A 20,010-nucleotide genomic window follows, 5' to 3' on the forward strand; every position below is an offset into this window, starting at 1 on the left:
CCTAAATTATAACTACAAATCAAGGGGTATTTCTTCTGACAACCAAAATTTTTTGGATTTCTTTTCTGTCTTTCAGAATAGCAAGTAGCAATTCAAGGGGAAAGCCAAGATAGACAAAGTCAGTCATTAGGAAGGCACAGAAAATGTCACTGTTGCCCTGAGATGCTAAGGATTTCATGTCAGAGTGGTTTCCTGGGGAGCAGGTGACCTTTAACTGAAAGAGGAGAGGGTTGGCGGTGTGGGAGGGGTTCTTCCTAAAAACTATTTGGGAGGTGGGTTAAAGCTAATATTTTGATTTTGTCACATTCAAAGGCAGAACATAAACAAAGTGCCAAAAGATTGTAGAGAATCATCAATAGTTGTAGTCAGGTGGCTTCCCTTTAAAAAAACTACATCATTCAGAGTGAAAAATGAATTAATTAGAATGCCCTTAGGACATAGAATCTGCTTGAGTATGTTAGTAGGAAAGTTAATTAATCACTGCACAATAAGATCCACAGTAGAGCAAATGTGTCAATGCTTGGGGTTGCCACACTTTTCAGCATGATTCTCTTCCTTTTTCTTCATGGGACTGTTCTCTTGGTGATGTTTTCCCCTTGAAACACTTTATGATCTATCTGAGACCTCCTTTTTTGATTAAAATATGTATTTCTGCAGTTAAAACTTGAAAGAGAAGAAAGAGGTGAGTGAAGCATCACTTTAATTCATTTGCATTTATTTTCAGGAAAAAAAAGCTGCTTAGGCATTCTGAAGGGTCCTTTTCTATTTGGAAAAACTGTGAAATACTCAGCCTTAATTATTTATAGATAGCCTCTGAATTGTCAATGGATGATTTAAAGGGACTATCCCATCGACTTTACCAAAGTAATGAGTACAGAGTAGCTTAAAGCTACTGTTACTATTAGCAGTGCCAACCACCAACTGATTTTAATTAAATTTAACTTTTGCTCTTGATGTAACACAACTTGGCTGTGCTGCCTCCGATTAACAAAGGACCATTAATCATTTTATGTAACAAAAGAACAGTGTGGGCCTGCACTGAAAGCATTTAATAGAGAGGTTAAATTTGTGTGCACTGAAATAATATTCAACTAAAGCATAATTGAATCCTGGCCAGTGGTGGAGGAAAGTGATATCCCAGGGAGGACCCTGAAGCTCCCTAGAGCAGGGTTGCTCAGCCACACCGCTATTGACATATGGGGCCAGATCATTCTTTGCTGAGGAAGGCTGTCCTGTGCACTGTGGGATGTGTGGCAGCATCCCTGGCCTCTACCCACTAAATGCCAGTAGCACATACCACCACCATCACTTCCCTCCCACCAATGTGACAAGCAAAACTGTCTCCAGACATTGACAAATATCCCCACAGAGGGGAAAGGCACAGTTGTCCCCAGTTGAGAACCACTGCCCCAGAGGAATATGCAGCTCTCACCTTTTCTGCGCTGTCTGGCTGATTTGGTTTCATTGTGTTCCACTGCGGCTTGCCCCCACTCCCAGTGCTGAGGCCCTCAGACTGAGCAGCCCCTTGCCTTATAAGCAAGAATGCAGTCTGGCACTCAGAATCCCACTCTTTCCCACTCAGTCTCTTCAGTAGGACCCTGATATTTGCCCTCTGCTTTTTAAAGATTCATTTTATATGGGAGATATGGCTCCACGTTTTCAATGAAGTAACAGTTGGCATGCAGTATACTTTCCTTACTTGTTTATTTTCAGTCTTTCCCTCCAGAATGTGATCTCTGCCGAGACAGCAGATATTTTTGCTGGTTTGGTCCACTGATGTAGCTCTGCTGCCTAGAACAATGCCTGGCCCAGAGTATATGATAAATACTTGAATGCCCAAATAAATGAAATAGTGATCATCAAACCTGACTCCTGACTTATTGCTAGCGGTCTTGCCCAGTCTTTCTCGGTGTCTGAAATTACATTTTTCCCCTCTTACAGATTACGTCAAGGTCATGATCTTCTTCCTTCCTCCTCCTATCTTGTTCCCCAAGCTGCTTTTGCCCCCATGTAGCTTAATGATTTGGAAAAGTCATATTGCTGGGACCACTGTCAGTGCTTCAGCATCTTAGAAAGCTGTTCCACTTCATCTGTTTTCTTTTCTTCCACGTTCCCCAGCTTCGCTCTGATACATTTGGTTTAATTGCAATGCTTATCTTTGAACTGCTTTTTAAATGACCCCTCGTTAGGGCTATTTAACACTAATGGGCCTTCCTCTTTTGTGAAAACTTTTCTCCCCCAAACTCCAGTTCTTATGAGAAGAGCTCAGCTGTATGATAAAGCCTTCATTAAAAGATTCCTTAATAGAACTAACTGCCTTTCCTTGACTGCATAATCAACGGCTAATGAAATTGTCTTGGTAACAAGAGCTAGAGTGTATTACATCCTCTCTTGAGACTAAGTGGAAAGACAATTGTGTCAGCCTGAGAAGACGATTGATTGTTCACAGTTTGAATTTGATTGTTCTTAAGGGGAACTAAACAAGAGATCATCTCCAGCTTCTCTAAGTGGATTTTATTATCTTGGAAAGTTACTGTTTTGCTTTCCACAGAAGCCAAGCATATAAATATCATGCTTTGTTGCCCAAGAATCAAAGGGAGTCTCAGTATCTTTTTAGTATCCTAAATGATACAGTTTGAGGAGTACCTGGATGACTCTACATGCACCTCTCAAGGTAGATGTAGATTAAGACATTTCATTGCACATCTTCAAAAGCTCTTTTGTTTTTTTAACTGCAGGAGGAAACCCTCGAGGAAGATTTGCTCTGGGCCTGGTGCAAAGTGAGTGGAAGGTCTATGTGAAGAGGCCTCTAGACAGAGAAGAACAGGACATTTACTTTCTCAATATCACTGCCACTGACGGGCTTTTTGTCACACAGGCCATGGTGGAAGTGAGCGTCAGTGATGTGAATGACAATAGCCCAGTGTGTGATCAGGTGAGATTTGGGGATAGGGTTCTGCTTTTACTCTGCTTCTCCAAAATTAAATCAAAACCCATTTCACTTTTCTTCTTAAGGCCAGGCAAACTTCTGCTCTTATCTGCAATTGGGTATAAGAGGGTAGGAGGTGAAGTTTAGGAAGAAATATTGAAAACATGAAAAGAGTATAGGTAGCAAGATCAGATACCTAATTTTGTACCTACCCCCACCAAAAAAAAAAACCGATGTCTTAAATAATTTTTTGAGTAATTTATAAAGGACTTTAGGACTTATTCTGTTTAAATCACTGATATCATAAAAGAGAAATGGACCATTCTACAGGATGTTAACTTGTTTATATAAGTTTACACATTTGGTTAGTGGCAATGTTGGTGCTGAACACTGGTCTCCAGGCTCCTTATGAAGTGGCCTTTCTATTACTATATAAAATATAATGCCATTGCAAGGTACAAGTACTAGATTTTATTTTCTCTCATACTGAAATTAAATCACTATTCTTTTCTATCATGTGGACCAAGGGACAATATTGGTATGCTATAGATTAGAAAAGTACTGCAAATAGATTTAATCTCTCATACTAATGCCAGATGCTGGTAGTGGCTCTTTAAAGAGTTGAAGAGAATTCCTAGGACTCATTGGGGCTCAAGAGAAAAACAGACAACCATGGTCAACGTGTGGTGTGTGTTACGGTTCCACAAGAGTGGGGATGTTCTTCTGTTTTCTTTGCCGTGGTACTCTTAGTGCCTAGAATGGTACACATAGTGGATGCTCAATAAATATTTGTTAAATGAATAAGCATGGGAATGGTAGAGCAGCAGAGTTTCATAATATATTGGAATATGTTTCTGTAGTGAAGGAAAAAAATAACAAAGCTAAATTATATAAACGAATTTTTAAAGAAATCCTATATAATGCTAAATATGGCAATTGCCCCCACAAATACTAATGATTTTATTACCTTTCTTCACCTTTGTCCAGGTTGCATATACAGCATTACTTCCTGAAGACATTCCATCAAATAAAATCATCCTGAAAGTCAGTGCAAAGGATGCTGATATTGGATCCAATGGAGATATACGATACTCACTGTATGGATCTGGAAACAGTGAATTTTTTCTAGATCCAGAAAGTGGTAAGCTGAAATTTATTCTTTGGGTAAATGTCATTGTTAATCCATGACAGAAGTTAAACTTACATGGTCTCATCACTAGTTAATAGTTAGTAGTATACTTGCTCTTATAGGGATGGAGGGAAAATTTCCCTTCCATCCTTTCTGAATGTTTGCTGAAATGAACTGACCACAGACAGATTAACAGGAGAAAAGGCATATAGATTTACTTATGTGAACGTGGGTACCACAGCACCAAAAATGAGAGACTCAAAGAAAGGCCAGATGGTTAAGGCTGTTGCTAGGGGAGAGGGAAGTTGGGGGACTGTAGGCAGTTTTAGAGGAGTAGTCAATGATTTTTAGGGGAAATGAATAACCTGGAGGGCATCCATTATTTTGTAAATAATTCTCCTAGGAAACTCAATGACACTGGAAAATATGGGGAAGGTGAGGGATTGAACTGACTGTGAACAAAGGTTATCTAGTTATGCAGATAAAGTCTCCCGTTTAATCTTTAGGAGCTGCCCTCAGAAGAAGAGATGAAAAATCTGTCTGGACATGGTGATGACTTTTAGTCTCTTTTCTCTTCTCTGGTGGTGAATCTTTCCCGGTTATTTGATGAGATTTCTGTAGAGGGGGATCTTAAGACAAATGCATTTCTTTTGGAAAGAAGTTTTCTTAGTCAAATGAGGAAATTTCAAAGGGAGTCTTCACCTGCACTTGAGAGAGATGAGGGAAATAAGAGAAAGTTTGAAAGTTCTTGGTTCTAAGGCAACTTTAAGGCCTTCCAGATTTTTTTAATTCAAGGTGCTCAGCATGCCAAAGCACCATACTTTGGGGTATCATTCTCTGCACCCCAAGAATATGATGCTCAGTATCTTGGGCTCTAAGAAGTGGTAGGAGCACATCCAAATATGGGTGCTCTGGACCACAAAAACTCTTTATTTCCTTTGTAAAACTTGCCCAGACTTTACCTACATTTATTAACATCAAGTAAGCAGACATCTCTGTTTTTTTCTCTTGTTTCTCTTATCTGTAAGTTTTAAGGTATATGCTCGTAACAGATATAAATGAAGTTATATCACAAATGCAGGTTGCCATGAAAACCAGACAGCAATTTATAGGAAGGAGAATTTTTCTCACTTTGAAATGCCTTTAGGGTCCCTTTCTGGCTCTTATTAACACAGTTGTCTAGTTTTTATTAAACTCTTTTGCCTAGTTTCTCCAAACCTATGAGCCCTCAGATTTGCTTGGTTGTATATTCAGGTAAAATTGACAAGGTGCAAGGTTATGTAAGCTAAAGGCAGATGCCTGCATTGAAGACCAGAGCTGATGGAAAAGCCTTTTATATGGAGGCAAATTATTTTAGTTTTATATATTAGATGACCCATCCAATGACATTTGTAATTTAAGCCTAAAGATTGGCTGGCTTGCATATTTTCAGTGCTGTGTTGGTTCTAGTGAACAATTACTGACTACTGAGTCTCCCAAAAGGTAGTGGCTCCTCCCTGCCTCCCTCCCATAAGAGGTTGCATCCTACAAGGAAGCACTGACTTAGCTACATGGGAATATACTACTCAGCTATATGGGCCTGGTGATTATTTATTCAATAGGTAACATTTATTGAGTAGCCAGTAGACATAAAAGCACTTTATGGGATATTTGTGGTAGACTCCAAGATAAACAAAATAAATCATGCCCAAGGGATCTTGTAATCCAGTAGGGAAGACAGGCAAGTAAACCAATAATAATAATAATGAAAGACACAATGAAATGAGTGTTCAGAAGAAACATAAGGGGAGCTATATCTCGGCACAGATGAAGATGTAACTAATATTCTGATAAGAGGAAAAAGAAACTGCTTAAAGGAAGAACTAGCATTTGAACTGAGCCAGGATTCTCAGTGGCTTAAACAGGACACTGAAAGTTATAGGAACAGCATGAGCAGAGAGCATAGCGCATCCAGGTAATGTTATATACAAAAGTGGAGGGAAAACTACTTTACGCCAGATTGTGGAGTGTCTTGAATGTTCCAATGAAAAGCTGTGGATGCTTTTCGAGTAAGAGAGGGGAATGATCCAACCTGTATCTGAGAACTGGCTGGCCATAGCCGGGAAGCTAAAAGATGAACTGCCTTAATAAATATAGGTAGCTTTGGCTGGCACAGTGGCTCACACCTGTAATCCCAGCACTTTGGGAGGCCGAGGTGGGTGGATCACGAGGTCAGGAGATCGAGAACATCCTGGCTAACACGGTGAAACCCCGTCTCTACTAAAAATACAAAAAAATTAGCCAGGCATGGTGGCAGGCGCCTGTAGTCCCAGCTACTCGGGAGTCTGAGGCAGGAGAATGGTGTGAACCCGGGAGGCGGAGCTTACAGTGAGTAGAGGTGGCGCCACTGCACTCCAGCCTGGGCGACAGAGCAAGACTCAGTCTCAAAGTAAATAAATAAATAAAACAAACAAATAAATAAATAAATAAATATAGATAGCTTCATCCAAATAATATCTACTAATTTTATTTAAGAGTGATAATATTTCATGAGTCATACTTTCCATCAAATAACATTTATTCAGGTTTGTCACTGTGCTTGTTGTCATTATCTTATGAAACTTAAACAATAGAAATATCTGCACAAAAGCTAGTATCCAGCACCAGTGGAGCTATTCCAGTGGTTAAAATACAGACATAACGTTACTCCATGTGGGATGCTAAGGAGCTGCTTTTCCATGCTCCTCAAGTTTTCTCCCACTTGACTCCTCCACAAGCAATGTCAGGCCCTTCCACAATCCAGCAAGTTAAGGGTTAACCCTTGCACAATAGGGGTCCTTCAAGACCCTGCTCCCCTAAAGCCAGCTTCTGTTTTCATTACCTGTTTTCCAGTAAATGATGGAGTAAAAAGTTGAGTATCTGGAGGCAAAGAGACTACCCTTCCTGGTCTATGGGTTGTTGACAATATTGACCATCAGTTGGCCATCAGAGAACTAGATATACCAGTCCATTCTCTGTGTGTTTTCTGGACATATAGCAGAAATCCAGAGACTGATCTCCAGAGTAGATTTTGAGAGGTTTAAAGAGGTTTGAGACTTCTCCATGTAGCCAAAAGAAAGAGCCCCTTATACCAGAGGTTTCGAAAAGGGATTAATTAATTTGAAGGTCACACAGCTGTTTTGTTTTTGCATCTAGAATCCCATACATTTTCCCTGACATATAAATTGTTGAATTTGCTACATTTTTAAAGTATGGGACACTTGGGCCAAATGACGTTAGTCATTCCTATGTTGAGAATTGTTTATATAATTGGTCCTCTGCTCTCCAAAGAAAGACAATTTTTAAAAACTCAGACCAATTGTGCTGCCATTTATTTTCACAGGCGAGTTAAAAACCTTGGCTCTGTTGGACAGGGAGAGGATCCCTGTGTATAGCCTGATGGCTAAGGCCACTGACGGGGGTGGCAGGTTCTGCCAGTCCAACATCCACCTAATCCTGGAGGACGTGAATGATAACCCCCCTGTGTTTTCTTCTGACCACTACAACACCTGCGTCTATGAGAACACAGCCACCAAGGCTCTGTTGACCAGAGTTCAAGCCGTGGACCCCGACGTTGGTAAGTCAGTTGCAGGCATCTCCCTGTCACACAGTGGACACTTTGTCTTCAGGTGCTGCAATTCTTGTAGTTTTATCAGAACCTTAATCAACCCCCTTGGTTCTTTACCACGAGAACATGTACATTAAACCCCATTTCAACTATTCAGCTAATACACTTCATGTGCATGAGAAAAGTCTGCAAGTTGGCCCTCCTCTTTCTAGAGTTTGAAGAAGAGATACTAAGAAGTCTTTTACCTTTTAGCAAAGGAGTTTGGGTTGGTTTGTTTGGGTTTTGTTTTGTTGTTTTTAGATTTTGACCTTTTGAATAAAAATGATAGATTTCCTCATTGTCTTTTCCTCCTAAACATAGTCAAAAGGCTATGTTGTAAAGCAGGGAGAATTTGATTTGTTTCCATTTCTATGAAGAACTGGGTCACATGCTTTAGCTGAAATATGACAATCTCGATTTAATATAGTGCCCCGTAGTGCAAAGACTAATTACTAAATGTGCTGCCAGTCCAACGTGGATTTTTTAAACTGCCATTTTCCAAAGCATTTTTGTCACGTATAAACTGACATTGTTCGACAGAGTGGGGGTGGGGGAGATAAGGAATTAGAATTGAAAGTTGCTAATAAAGTTTATGTTCAAATCCACTTTACATAATGAGATGGTGAGTTAGAAGAGACTGGAGTTAATTGCTAGGTAGACCTTCTGAGAATGCATAAGTTATTGAGGTGACTGCATGATGGAATATAAATACAAAAGGGCATATAGACAGCCTCTCAGTTGTGCATTTTAAGAGCTGTAAATCAGAGTACTAGGAAATGATGAGGTGTGTCTGCTATGCTAAATAGGCCTTTATATAATTCAGTGTCATATTGCTTAATTCTGAATTGAAAGAAAAATTATTGGACTAACAGAAAAGTAAATACATGATAATTAGTTGAAAACAAACGTAGAGCCTGGGGTCTCTGCATATTTTCCCTTAGAGAAATTAGTGGCTACAATTTGAATTATTGCTCTTACCTCATTAGCATAATTTTCAAGGCTGAGAACCAACCCTTTAAAAGTCTACATATTAAAGAGCTTTGTGAAAAATGGTAAACAAGAAAGACCTCTTATTGATACGTATTTATGTAATACCTACAAATAGTCTGTTTTTTAAAGGAGGATTAGAAAACAGTCTCTGGACTCTTATTAGCAGATGACTTTGGGGAAAGAGAACAGAATTAATGGAAATGAATCACTTAATCATTTTAAATTTGATTTTGAGAATGTATAATTAGGCCATAGATGATATTTTAAAAGCTGAAAGGTTGGAATTTTTCTCCACACTCCATGAAGGAATTGAGTGTACCCAGGCTACTAGACTGGACATGGATGTCTGATTAGTGCACATGGTGTTTTTTGAAACATGAGGTGGTGGAGTGGGGTGTTACTGACTCACAGACGGTGTGCTTAGAGCTGTTTTGCAAGTTGTGAAGAACATGCTATGTCCTCCTTTCACTTCTTTCGAGTCAGATGGCCAGGTTGGGAGTTGGGGAGGAAGGAATGTCTAGATTCTGGGCATTTAACAGGGCAGAGATGATAAAGACTTTAAGGAACCAAAACTGGAATGAGGATCTTACCAGTACCTTGATCTACTCATTTTTTGATAATGAGTAAGAGCTTATATTCAAAGCTTCAAATAGAAGCAGAGATTATAGGGGTGCTGCGGGCATCTATGTATAAAGTATAGTCACCAGGCCATTGCATCAGCCACAGGAAAACTGTGGCATAAGACACCAGATTTTAGTTCATTTTCTCAGTTTTTGTAGATTTCTTTTAGCTTTAAAATGTAAAAGAACTAAGACAGCTGAGAAAGAACCAATGAATATTTCTAACACAAACTGAGCACCTACTGTGCCTTAGCCAGCATACTGATGAAGTGGCTGTGAAGGTCTTGGTCAGAGTAGACAGGAGATTCCAGTTGCAGCAGCGTCAGTCTGAGCTGCAATCAGATGAATGCTGACATTCTTCAGAATCCCTGGGTATCAATGATTGGTACACTAATTTTCATTAGTGGCCTGATCAGAACACTTACTGCCTCAAAAGTGACCATTTCTCCGTTTCCTAAGAGATTACAAACCAGTGTGAGCTGTGCACTAAGATTACCAGGTTGTTGAAGGTAGAATTTATCTTGGAGCCAAACTGAACCTCTGTCTGGAAGCTGAGTTTGCACATGAATGGCCATTGCACACAAATCTGGCTTTCTAGTTTGGCCTCTATAGTGTTCAAAAGAGAGGCCGAAGTGGGCGGATCATGAGGTCAGGAGTTCGTGACCAGCCTGGCCAATATGGTGAAACCCCGTCTCTACTAAAAACACAAAAATTAGCCAGGCATGGTGGTACACGCCTGTAGTCCCAGCTACTCGAAAAGCTGAAGCAGAAGAATTGCTTGAACCCGGGAGGCGGAGGTTGCAGTGAGCCAATATCACGCCAGTGCACTCCAGCCTGGGCAACAGAGCGAGACTCCATCTCAAAAAAAAAAAAAAAAAGAAAAAGAAGGAAACAAGGAAAGAAAAAAAACTTATAATAGCTGTTAATATTTAAAAGTCAGAATTTTATTAGAAATTTAGATTTCCAGCATTTTATAAAAACAACAGCACTCAGAAGGCCCAGCAATTCCAGGTACACAGGTCCCTCATGGCAGGAGCTAAAGAGCAGCTGCATCCTTGACACTGGCCGCAGCACTAACCTTGCCTCCTGCTAGCCACTTTACTTGTTTATTGATACGGTTTGGCTGTGACCCCACCCAAATCATATCTTGAATTGTAGTTTCCATAATCCCCATGTGTCGTGGGAGAGACCTGGTGGGAGGTAATTTAATCATGGGGGTGGTTATCCTCATGCTGTTCTCATGATAGTGAGTGAGTTCTCATGAGACCTGATGGTTTTATGAGGGGCTTTTCCCCCTTTTGTTTGGCACTTCCGCTTTCTGCCATCATGTGAAAAAGGATGTGTTTGCTTCCCTTTGACCTTCTGCTGTGATTGTAAGTTTCCTGAGGCCTCTGTAGCCATGCAGAACTGTGAGTCAATTAAACCTTTTCCCTTTATAAATTACCCAGTCTCTGGTATATCTTTCTTAGCAGCATGAGAACGGACTAATACACTTGTGTTACCTCCCGACCTCGTTTGCAGATCCTTCTCTGGTATGACAAGGAAAGGTCTTATTTTTAAGCTTTTTATTTTGAAATAATTACAGGTTCACAGGAAGTTGCAAAATAATATATAGGGAACTCAAGTGCCCCTTCACCCAGCCCTTCTCCCAGTGGTAACATCTTGCTTAACTATAGTATACCATCAGAGCTAGGAAATTGACCTTGGTACAATCCACAGAGTTTATTCAAATTTCAGGGTGTTTGCGTGTATATATTTCTATGCAATGTTATCACCTGTGCAGCTTCATTTAAACACCACATTCATACCTCACATGCCTCCCACTTGCTGCCCCTTTAGAGCCACACCCACCCACTCCCTGCACCTCCTTCCCAATCCCTAACCCCTGACAACCACTGACTTCCATATCTATAATTCTCTTATTTCAAAAATGCTATTTAAATTAAATTGTATAGTTTGTAACCTTTTAAGATTGGTCTTATTTTTTCACTCAGCATAATTCTCTTAAGATTCATCCAAGTTGTCTAATTGGTTTTTGATCCTGCTGAAGATCATTGGCTACATTTGTGTAAATGACAGGCATATTTGATTCATGAAACTTCTTTGGTTAAGCACATTGCTTTACCAGAAGTTGTAAATTATTCCACCAGTGCTATGATCTGAAATTTGTGTCCCTCTAAAATTCATACATTGGAACCTAATTCCTAATGTGTCCACATTAAGAGATGCATCCTTTGGGAGGTGATTAGGTCCTGAGGGCTCTTCAATGCCCTTATAAAAGAGGCTTGAGGGAGCCTGTTTTTCTCTTCCGTCATGCAAGAACATCTAATGTCTGGTGGAGGCCCGTTTCAAATAGAACGTGCCCCCACCAACACCAAATCTGCTGGTGCCTTGATCTTGGACTTCCCAGCCTCCAGAACTATGAGCAATAAATTTCTGTTGTTTATGAATTACCAAGTCTCAGGTATTTTTTATAGCCCAAACAGATTAAGACAGCCAGCAATTGGCTACAAAATATACCGTTCATTATGAATTGCAGAGAAAAGACAAGGATATAATCTGAAATCTGACTCTGTGACTTGCTAAACCTTCATATCCTGATTTAAGAAATTTAAAATATATTATTGCTTTTAGCCAAACAACTCTTTTTCTATGAATCACTTATAATGAACTAACATTATTGTTAGACTCATTGCCTGGGTCAGGAATAAAATAAAAACAGAAGAGGACAAGATAATTTTACACCCATTTTATGAGTTCTAAGAAATACCATGGCAACTCTCTAGATTTTAGCATTAAGTTCTTAGTTTTCCTGTCAATTGGAAATATCTTTGCTTCCATAAACTGGTGACATGACTTCATGACCCAACATTTATAAAAAAGGGAAGTTAAAGGGTGAATGGTAGTAAAATGAATAGTTGTTAAAAGGAACACACATACCGTTAATAACACATGGACACAGGGAGGGGAACACTACACACTGGGGCCTGTTGGAGTGTGGGGGACGAGGGGAGGAAGAACATTAGGACAAATACCTAATGCATGTGGGAATTGAAACCTAGATGATGGGTTGATAGGTGCAGCAAACCACCGTGGCACATATATACCTGTGTAACAAACCTACACGTTCTGCACATGTATCCCAGAACTTAAAGTAAAATTTTTAAAAAGCAAATTTCCCAGAATGAATAGGATTTCCACAGTCAGGGTTAGGAATGCATTCAGGAAGATAAGAGCCAGGAAGTTGGGAAAGTGTGGACCCAGCTAAATAGTTGAGAGAACATCATGTAGTCCAGGAGGGAGGAGAGATTAATGAGATAGGAAAAGTAGACCGGGCCTGATTGTGGTTGTTTGTGAAGGCCACTTAATTAAACAGATGGAAATGAACCATTGAGCACATTTGAGAAAAGAAATAATGAATTTGGAGTTTGGGGGATGCTAATCTGATAGGAGCCTCTGAAATGAATTGGAACAAGGAAAACCAGGGACTAGGAAAGCTCCTAGGAGTGTATTAAGAAAGACAATAAGGGCCAAAATGAGAGTGGTGGCTTTGAGATTTAAAAATAAGGAGCTGGTGGGCCAGGCACGGTGGCTCACGCCTGTAATCCCAGCACTTTGGGAGGCCAAGGAGGGCAGATCACAAGGTCAGGAGATCAAGACCATCCTGGCTAACACAGTGAAACCCTGTCTCTACTAAAAATACAAAAAATTCGCCGGGCGTGGCAATGGGCACCTGCAGTCCCAGCTACTTGGGAGGCTGAGGCAGGAGAACGGTGTGAACCAGGAGGCGGAGCTTGCTGTGAGCAGAGATCGCGCCACTGCACTCCAGCCTGGGTGACAGAGCGAGACTCCATCTCAAAAAAAAACCAAGTAAATAAATAAATAAGGAGCTGATGAAAGCCAGATTGAGATTTCAGATGTGAAATCTGTAGATTTTGGCAACTGACTAGACTGAAAGCAAGGTAGGCTATTTAGTCAAAATTTCAAACATGGGCACCAGCTGAAGGTGCTGCATGAGCAGAAGTAGCATAGATGGTCAACAGTACCATCTGGCATAGAGAGGAAGATGAAACATGGGGACACATTGGGAATTCAACTGTGAACCTCCAGAAGGAAGTCAGGAATAAAGACATGTTTGCTCATCATGACAGTCTTGCCTTCAAGGGGTTTACAGTCATAGTGAGAAATAGGCCTGCACAACAGGATTCCAAGAAAATGATGAGGAATGTGGTAATAAAGTCACATCTGTAAAACTAATGATTTTATAAGGATTGGTCAGATAGCACATGTAAAATGCTACATAGGTCCACATGGGAACATTACAATGTAAGCAATGAATTTTCAACTGGGACAACTCAGGAAGGATTCACCAAATGGTATTAGCACTTACCAAAATGCTAAGAGTTGGAACTTGAACTTGGATGGAGAGAGATAGACAGAGAAGCCAGACAGAGAGACAGATAGATGGAGAGATGAGTATTAGCCGGGACAGGCTTGGCAAGACTGAGATCATTTGTAGGAAGTCTCAGTGGCTTAGCAAAGCAAAAGCTTATTTCTTGCCCAGGTGAAGTACAGGTCAGTGCGAGTCTATCTAGTGACTCAGAAATCTGGTCCCTCCATCCTGCCATCTCCACCTTCTGACCTTTGGCTTCCAAGGTCATAGCAGAGGGGAAGAGAGAGATGAAGTCAGCATGCCAGCTGTCAGCTGCCTCAGCCTGGGACTGACCACATCACTCCACCACTATCCACTGCCCAGAAGGAGTCCCTCAGGCTGGCCCACCTGCACAGGAGCAGGGACACATAGGGGAGGCCCGGGGAATGATGAAAGCAACGATGAAAGCAGGAAAGAACAACTGCCACAGTGGGTCCCAAAGAGGTCGGAGAAGGTGACATCACTCATGAGCAGGGAAAGTTAGCCTCAGGGGTGTGGAGGGACCACCTGGCTTTAGAAGTAAAAGGAAAGAGCTGGGTGTGGTGACTCATGCCTGTAATCCCAGCACTTTGGGAGGCGGAGGCGGGCAGATCACTTCAGGTCAGTAGTTCGAGACCAGGCTGACCAACATGGTAAAACCCCATCTCTACTAAAAATACAAAAATTAGCCAGGTGTGGTGACGTGCGCCTGTAATCCCAGCTACTTGGGAGGCTGAGGCAGGAGAATCACTTGAGCTGAGGAGGTGGAGGTTGCAGTGAGCTGAGATCACCCCACTGCATTCCAGCCTGGCGACAGAGTGAGACTCCATCTCAAAAAAAAATAAAAACAAAAATAAAAAAGAAGTAAAAGGAAAGAGAGAGGCAGAAAGGGAAAATTGAAACACAAAGGAAGATGCTCAAAGGGAGATGCTAAGGAAACCCACTGAGAGGCACACACCTGCCCTCAGATGTCTCTATACAGGAAGTGGACTGCCATCTGAGATAAGCAGGGCAGCAGCTGGGCTGAGTGCCCTGAAGAGATGCAGTAGTTTGTTTCAGGGTGAGGGGAAAGGTGAGAGGGAGTCAGTAAGAAATGAAGAAGAGAAATATTTCACCCAGTGAGGGCTCTGTAGATGCCAGATTATTTAATACATGAATGGGCAGTGGTCCCAATCAGTAAATTGCATTAATAGAAAATATGAAAAATTCTGAGTCTTCCAGAATACTGCCTACTGCCTTTCCCCTAAAGTTAATAGTTTGATCCTCATATTAACAGAAAAGAGGAAAGACACTAAGAGAACTTATCTTTTGATAGAGCTTCCCTGTTTTGCCCCGAGTGTGTGTCTCAGCTGTCCTCAGCTTCCTCCATTTTGTGCTGTCATTCACTATAATGGTGTAAGCTTGCTGTCCATGTTGGGAATTTGTTTAGTGAGTATTTCATGAGAGAGATAGCATCTTGAACCCTGCACTTTGCTCTCAGAGGGAAGATACTGGAATGAACTGGGTTTTCCAAAGCATAGCTCTTGTCAGAGGAAGTACAGGGCTGACCCAGGGTCATAGGGCACCATTTGCCCTGAGAGCATAGCTGCCTATGAAGGAGGAATGTATTTATTTGAGAGGAATGTGCATGAAAGTGACCACTAACAATTGTTAGATGGAGATTTTTCTGACCAAACCACCTTCAGTGAATCTTTCCAGTGGTTTTCCTGCCTCTTCTGACCCATCTCGCCTTTTTTGTCTGCCACTTTTTGAGAGCCATTAACCGAGACTTAGGAAGAAAAGCTTGGAGGTGACAAAAGTCCACTGGAAATGTGGATGAGATGCTGCAACTCTAGTGGAAAAACGTCTCACATGCCCTGGGTTCTCAGTTTCCTGTATCTTCTTGGGACAGAGTCTGAGGAAGTGTTGCTCAAACCAATCTGTAAGAATCCAAAATGCTTTTCTATACCTGCAGCCCTAGACACTCCACTTTAAATATGATAGCCAAAGCAAAGTTCCAACTCCCTGTGATGGTGTTTGATGTCAAATCTTCTATCGTCAGCCTTCTGATCTCCTGAAGGAAAACAAACAAGGAAAACAATATACATTCAGCATTTACTCTCTAAAACTCCAGCCTATAAGGGACTTGGCTAAATATACTACCTTTGCACTATGCCCCAAAAGCAAAAGAAAAAAAAGGCACATCTGACAGAAGAGGTGAATCCTGAAGCATCCTTTTTCACTGGCATCAGTATGTGAGTGTGTGGGACAGAGAGAAGGGGCAGTCTGTGGCATCTGGAAGAAACTGGCTCTGTCCGTGTCTTCCATAGTGGAGGCATGCAAACATCCTGCCATTTCTCCCTTTTAGGATTTTCTAAGTAGACAGCTTCCTCGCAGCCTCATCCCTCAGCTGAGACAGCACCCCTGGGTTTCTCCAGACCCTGGAGATCAGGTCACAGGGATATCCCCAAATGTACCCAAGAAACACATCTAGTAACTGGATTGATCAAGAGCTCACGAGAGCATGGGGAAAGCTCTGATGATTAGTGATCTGGGGCAAGTCTTTAGCTTCTCCAAGCCTTTAGTTTCTTCTTCTGTAATGTGAGAATGACAGTAATATTCCCTGTGCCGACCTCAAAGCATCAGTGTGAGATTGGCCCAATACTGAATGAAAAGCACTTTGAACTTGTAAGGCCACATTTTCCTTCGCTGGAGTTAGATCTCCCTGTTCTGAGCTCCTACGCATGTCCTGATTATCCTGACAGAGAGCTGCATGCACGTTTCTTCTCTACTAGTCTTGAACCCTCCTAGGCAAGCTCAGTTACTCAATAAAAACTTTAAATGATAATCATAATATGGCTAATTACATCTGCTTTCAGAGCTTCTGCTCCACTTCAGGCACTGTGCCAAGTGCTTTAGATACATTATTCCCATTTCTCATAATAGCCCTGCAAGTTAGCATACTTTTTCATTCTATTTAATATATGAATAAACTCTGAGGGGTTAAGTAACTTGCCCTGAGCCACAGCTAGTTAGTAGCAGGGCTGCAGACATCATGATAGGGGCCACAGGAGGGTTGGTTAATAGACATTCAATTAATAGTGATGCTATAGTCAAGGGTAGGACAGTGGTACTCAAAAAGTCTGGACTAAGTCTCAGTATCACCTGGGAGCTTGTGGAAAATGCAATTTCTGAATGAGACTCTAGATCAGTGGTTCTCAAACTTCAGTGAGCATAAGAGCCACCTCGAGGGTGTATTTGAACAGATTGCTGGGTCCCTCCCCCAGAGTTTCTGACTCAGTAGGTCAGGGAAGGAACCTCCTGATAATTTGCATTTCAGACTAGTTCCCAGTTGATGTTGATGCTGCTGTTCCCAGAACCACACTTTGAATATCACTTGCTTAGGGATTCTTAATATTTTTGTGTCAGAAGCGCCTTAACAGTTTGGTAATACCTGTGGATCACCTCTCAGAATAATATTTTGCATCTCATAAAATAAAATACAAAAAGTTACAAATAAAATAGATTTGTCCAAGCATTTTTTAAGTTGTTGTATAGTAATGTGAATTTCTTTTTATATATTAAATAACAAAATCTAGTGCGGTAGGTCTAATAACTCCCATATTTCAAAGTAGTGGTAAGCAGAGGCAGGTACAACAACCATAAAATAATAAGAAAATATCTGATTTATACTGGTTACAAAACCACAGGTGCTGTTCATACCACAGTGACTTGTTGCCTACATTTATTATGGAATGTGACACTAAAGCCAGTTAGAGGTTAATGAAAATAAAGATGCCAATATTCCTCCGTTATGGTAGCAGCCTCTAAGATAACCCCAATGATTCCCCGCTTCCTGATATTCACACCTCTTCCCTTGAGAGTGGGCTGGACTTACTGACTCACATCTAATGAACAGGATATAGCAGAAGTGATTATATCACTTCAGAGATTAGGTTATAAGAAGACTGTGGCATACATCTTGGCGATGCTTTCTGTATTAGTCTGCTCAGACTGCCATAACGAAGTACCTTAGACTGGATGACTTAAACAGCAAACATTTACTTTCTCACAGTTCTGGAGTCTGGGAATTTAAGTTCAGGGTGTCAGCACTGGTCAGGTTTTGTCCAGGGCTCTCGCCTTGGTTTGTAGACAGCTCCTTATCGTAGTGTGTTCACATGGCCTTTCCTAGGTGCACCTGGGTGTAGAGAGATCTGTCTTTCTTCTCTTCTTACGGGTCACTAATCCTATCACATTAGGACCCCACCCTTAAGACCTCATTTAACATTAATTACCTCCTAAAAGCCTTATCTCCAAAGCAGCGTCAGTGGAGATTAGGGCCTCCACATATGAATTTTAGGAGATCACAATTCAGTCTATAACACTCTTTCCTACTCTCTGTTGGATCACTTGCCCCAGGGGAAGACAGCTGTGGTATTGTGAGATAGCCCTGAGAGAGGCTAAAATGGTGAGGGGTCAAGGTCTATCAACAACTGCTCTTGAAAATGGACCCACCCTCCAACCTCCATTTGAGCTTCCAGATGAGACTGCAGCCCTGCCTGACAGCTTGACTGCAACCTCAAGAGAAATGCTGAGCCATAGATAACCAGCTAAAAAATGCCTGGATTCCTGATCCATAGAAACCATGACATAATAAATATTTGTTGTGTTATGCTGTTAAGTTCTGGGGCAATTTGGCATGGAGCAAGAGAGAACTAGTATACTAATGCAAGTTCATGGGCGTCTTCAAGTCTATCCGCACATCCTTAAGATTCCCTGATCATAGCCATTATCTTTTCACAGGTTCCACTCTCAAAGGAACAAGGGCTCTTGTGCAGACCAGTGGCAATTAAAACAGGGCCCACCTTGGGAAGGAGCAGTGCATCTGTGTTGGGAGCACAGCTATTTGACATAGGCAGGGATGAGTGATGGTGGAAAGCTATTGGCTGCTCCTTGTTGCTATTCTCATGGATTCATGGGCCCTCCATGGGGCACTAGGTCCACTTCTTATGGAAATGCCATCCTATTAAATCTTAGGATGTTACCACTGAAAAGACCCTGAGACAAAATCCAGTCAAATCCTGAGGTCCAGAGACAAAGAGACTTTCCCAAGATGACTTAATTAGTGGCAAAGCTGGATTGAAAAGGAGATTATCATCACCTCAGCCTAATGCTTTTTTCTATACTCCAGTAATTTCTACAAGAAAATGTTTTGAAAGAGATTGATTCCATTCTGATTTCAGCCTGTTTTCTCTTAAGTAGAATCTATTCTTTGTTTTTCCTACTGCCGTAGATATTGTTATGTCTAACCTGCATAGGTCACTGATTTAATGTATTTTACCCCCTTCCCCAAAGCTGTTATTCTCCGAAGTGTTAAATCTTTGAAGATGGCTAAGGGACTATTAAAATGTCAGTAAAAATTGAATAATCCTCCCTAAAGACTGAAAAACATGAGTCATTTTCTGGAGGACATTGTGGTCAAAGCCTTTTGTCTGTTGTAGATATCAAAAATATCATCTTCTGTTTTAAGGCTTTCTCTAGAAAGCTCAAAAAACACGCATTTGATCTTACCAGGGAATGAACAGATCTGGATGCTCCCACCTATAGATGGAGAAATTAAGGTTCAAAAAGGTTAAGTGGTCCCTCCCAAGGCATCTGTTAAATGGAGTGATCTGAGCAAAGGGCTCTGGGCTCCATAAACTCCTCCCTGAATTATTTACCTCCTACCAGTGTTAGGACACCTTCTACAGTGTCTGCAACCAGATGCAGGGCCATGACACTCTACGATTTCTGTGTCAGAATCCTCTGGAGAGTTTTTTAAAATAAATAGGCTAAACAAACAAACGGGCAAGGACTCCATCTCCAGAACCTGATTTAGAAAGTCTGGGAGAGAGCTGGACATTTTTTTTTCTCTGTAGTTGATTGTAATGCCTTTCCCTATTTAGAAGTTTTTGCCTTTGACACATGTAAGTTCTTGTTATCATTACCCTTTTAAACATCCAGTTTCTTCCAAACAGGGATCAAAACACTAGCTGTCAAAGGAAACAGCTAATTCCTTCCAAAAAGGAGATATCTTAAGCAAGTGTTTTAGCACAGTCCCCCATTAGCAGGGAATTCTGACCCGTAACAGTTGATCACAGTGGTTCTTTCCCAGAAGCTCCCTTACTCATGTGCTACCTCATTTGTAGATGCCACAGGTTGGTTTAAAAAAAAAAAAAAAAAAGCCTCTGAACTGCTCATTTGGATCAGTCCGGATCGAACACTCGGCAATGCAGAGGACGGATTTAAGGCAGTACTAATATAGCTAGGAAAATCTCCATCCACCCC

The 20,010-nt window shown here is 41.2% G+C and overlaps 1 protein-coding gene across 12 annotated transcripts in view; it reads left to right on the top strand.

Moving 5' to 3' along the window:
- FAT3 (FAT atypical cadherin 3) overlaps positions 1–20,010 on the top strand; it is a 673,325-nt gene that overhangs the window by 579,196 nt on the left and 74,119 nt on the right. For all 12 annotated transcript variants that reach the window (XM_054524904.2, XM_054524910.1, XM_054524913.1 and 9 more), the window contains 3 exons: positions 2,739–2,935; positions 3,917–4,070; positions 7,420–7,653. In XM_054524904.2, the coding sequence (XP_054380879.1) occupies positions 2,739–2,935; positions 3,917–4,070; positions 7,420–7,653 (585 nt within the window). The remainder of the gene's footprint in view (positions 1–2,738; positions 2,936–3,916; positions 4,071–7,419; positions 7,654–20,010) is intronic.

Source organism: Pongo abelii, chromosome 9 (genome assembly GCF_028885655.2).
Source record: "Pongo abelii isolate AG06213 chromosome 9, NHGRI_mPonAbe1-v2.0_pri, whole genome shotgun sequence".
NCBI classification, from domain to species: Eukaryota; Metazoa; Chordata; class Mammalia; order Primates; family Hominidae; genus Pongo; species Pongo abelii.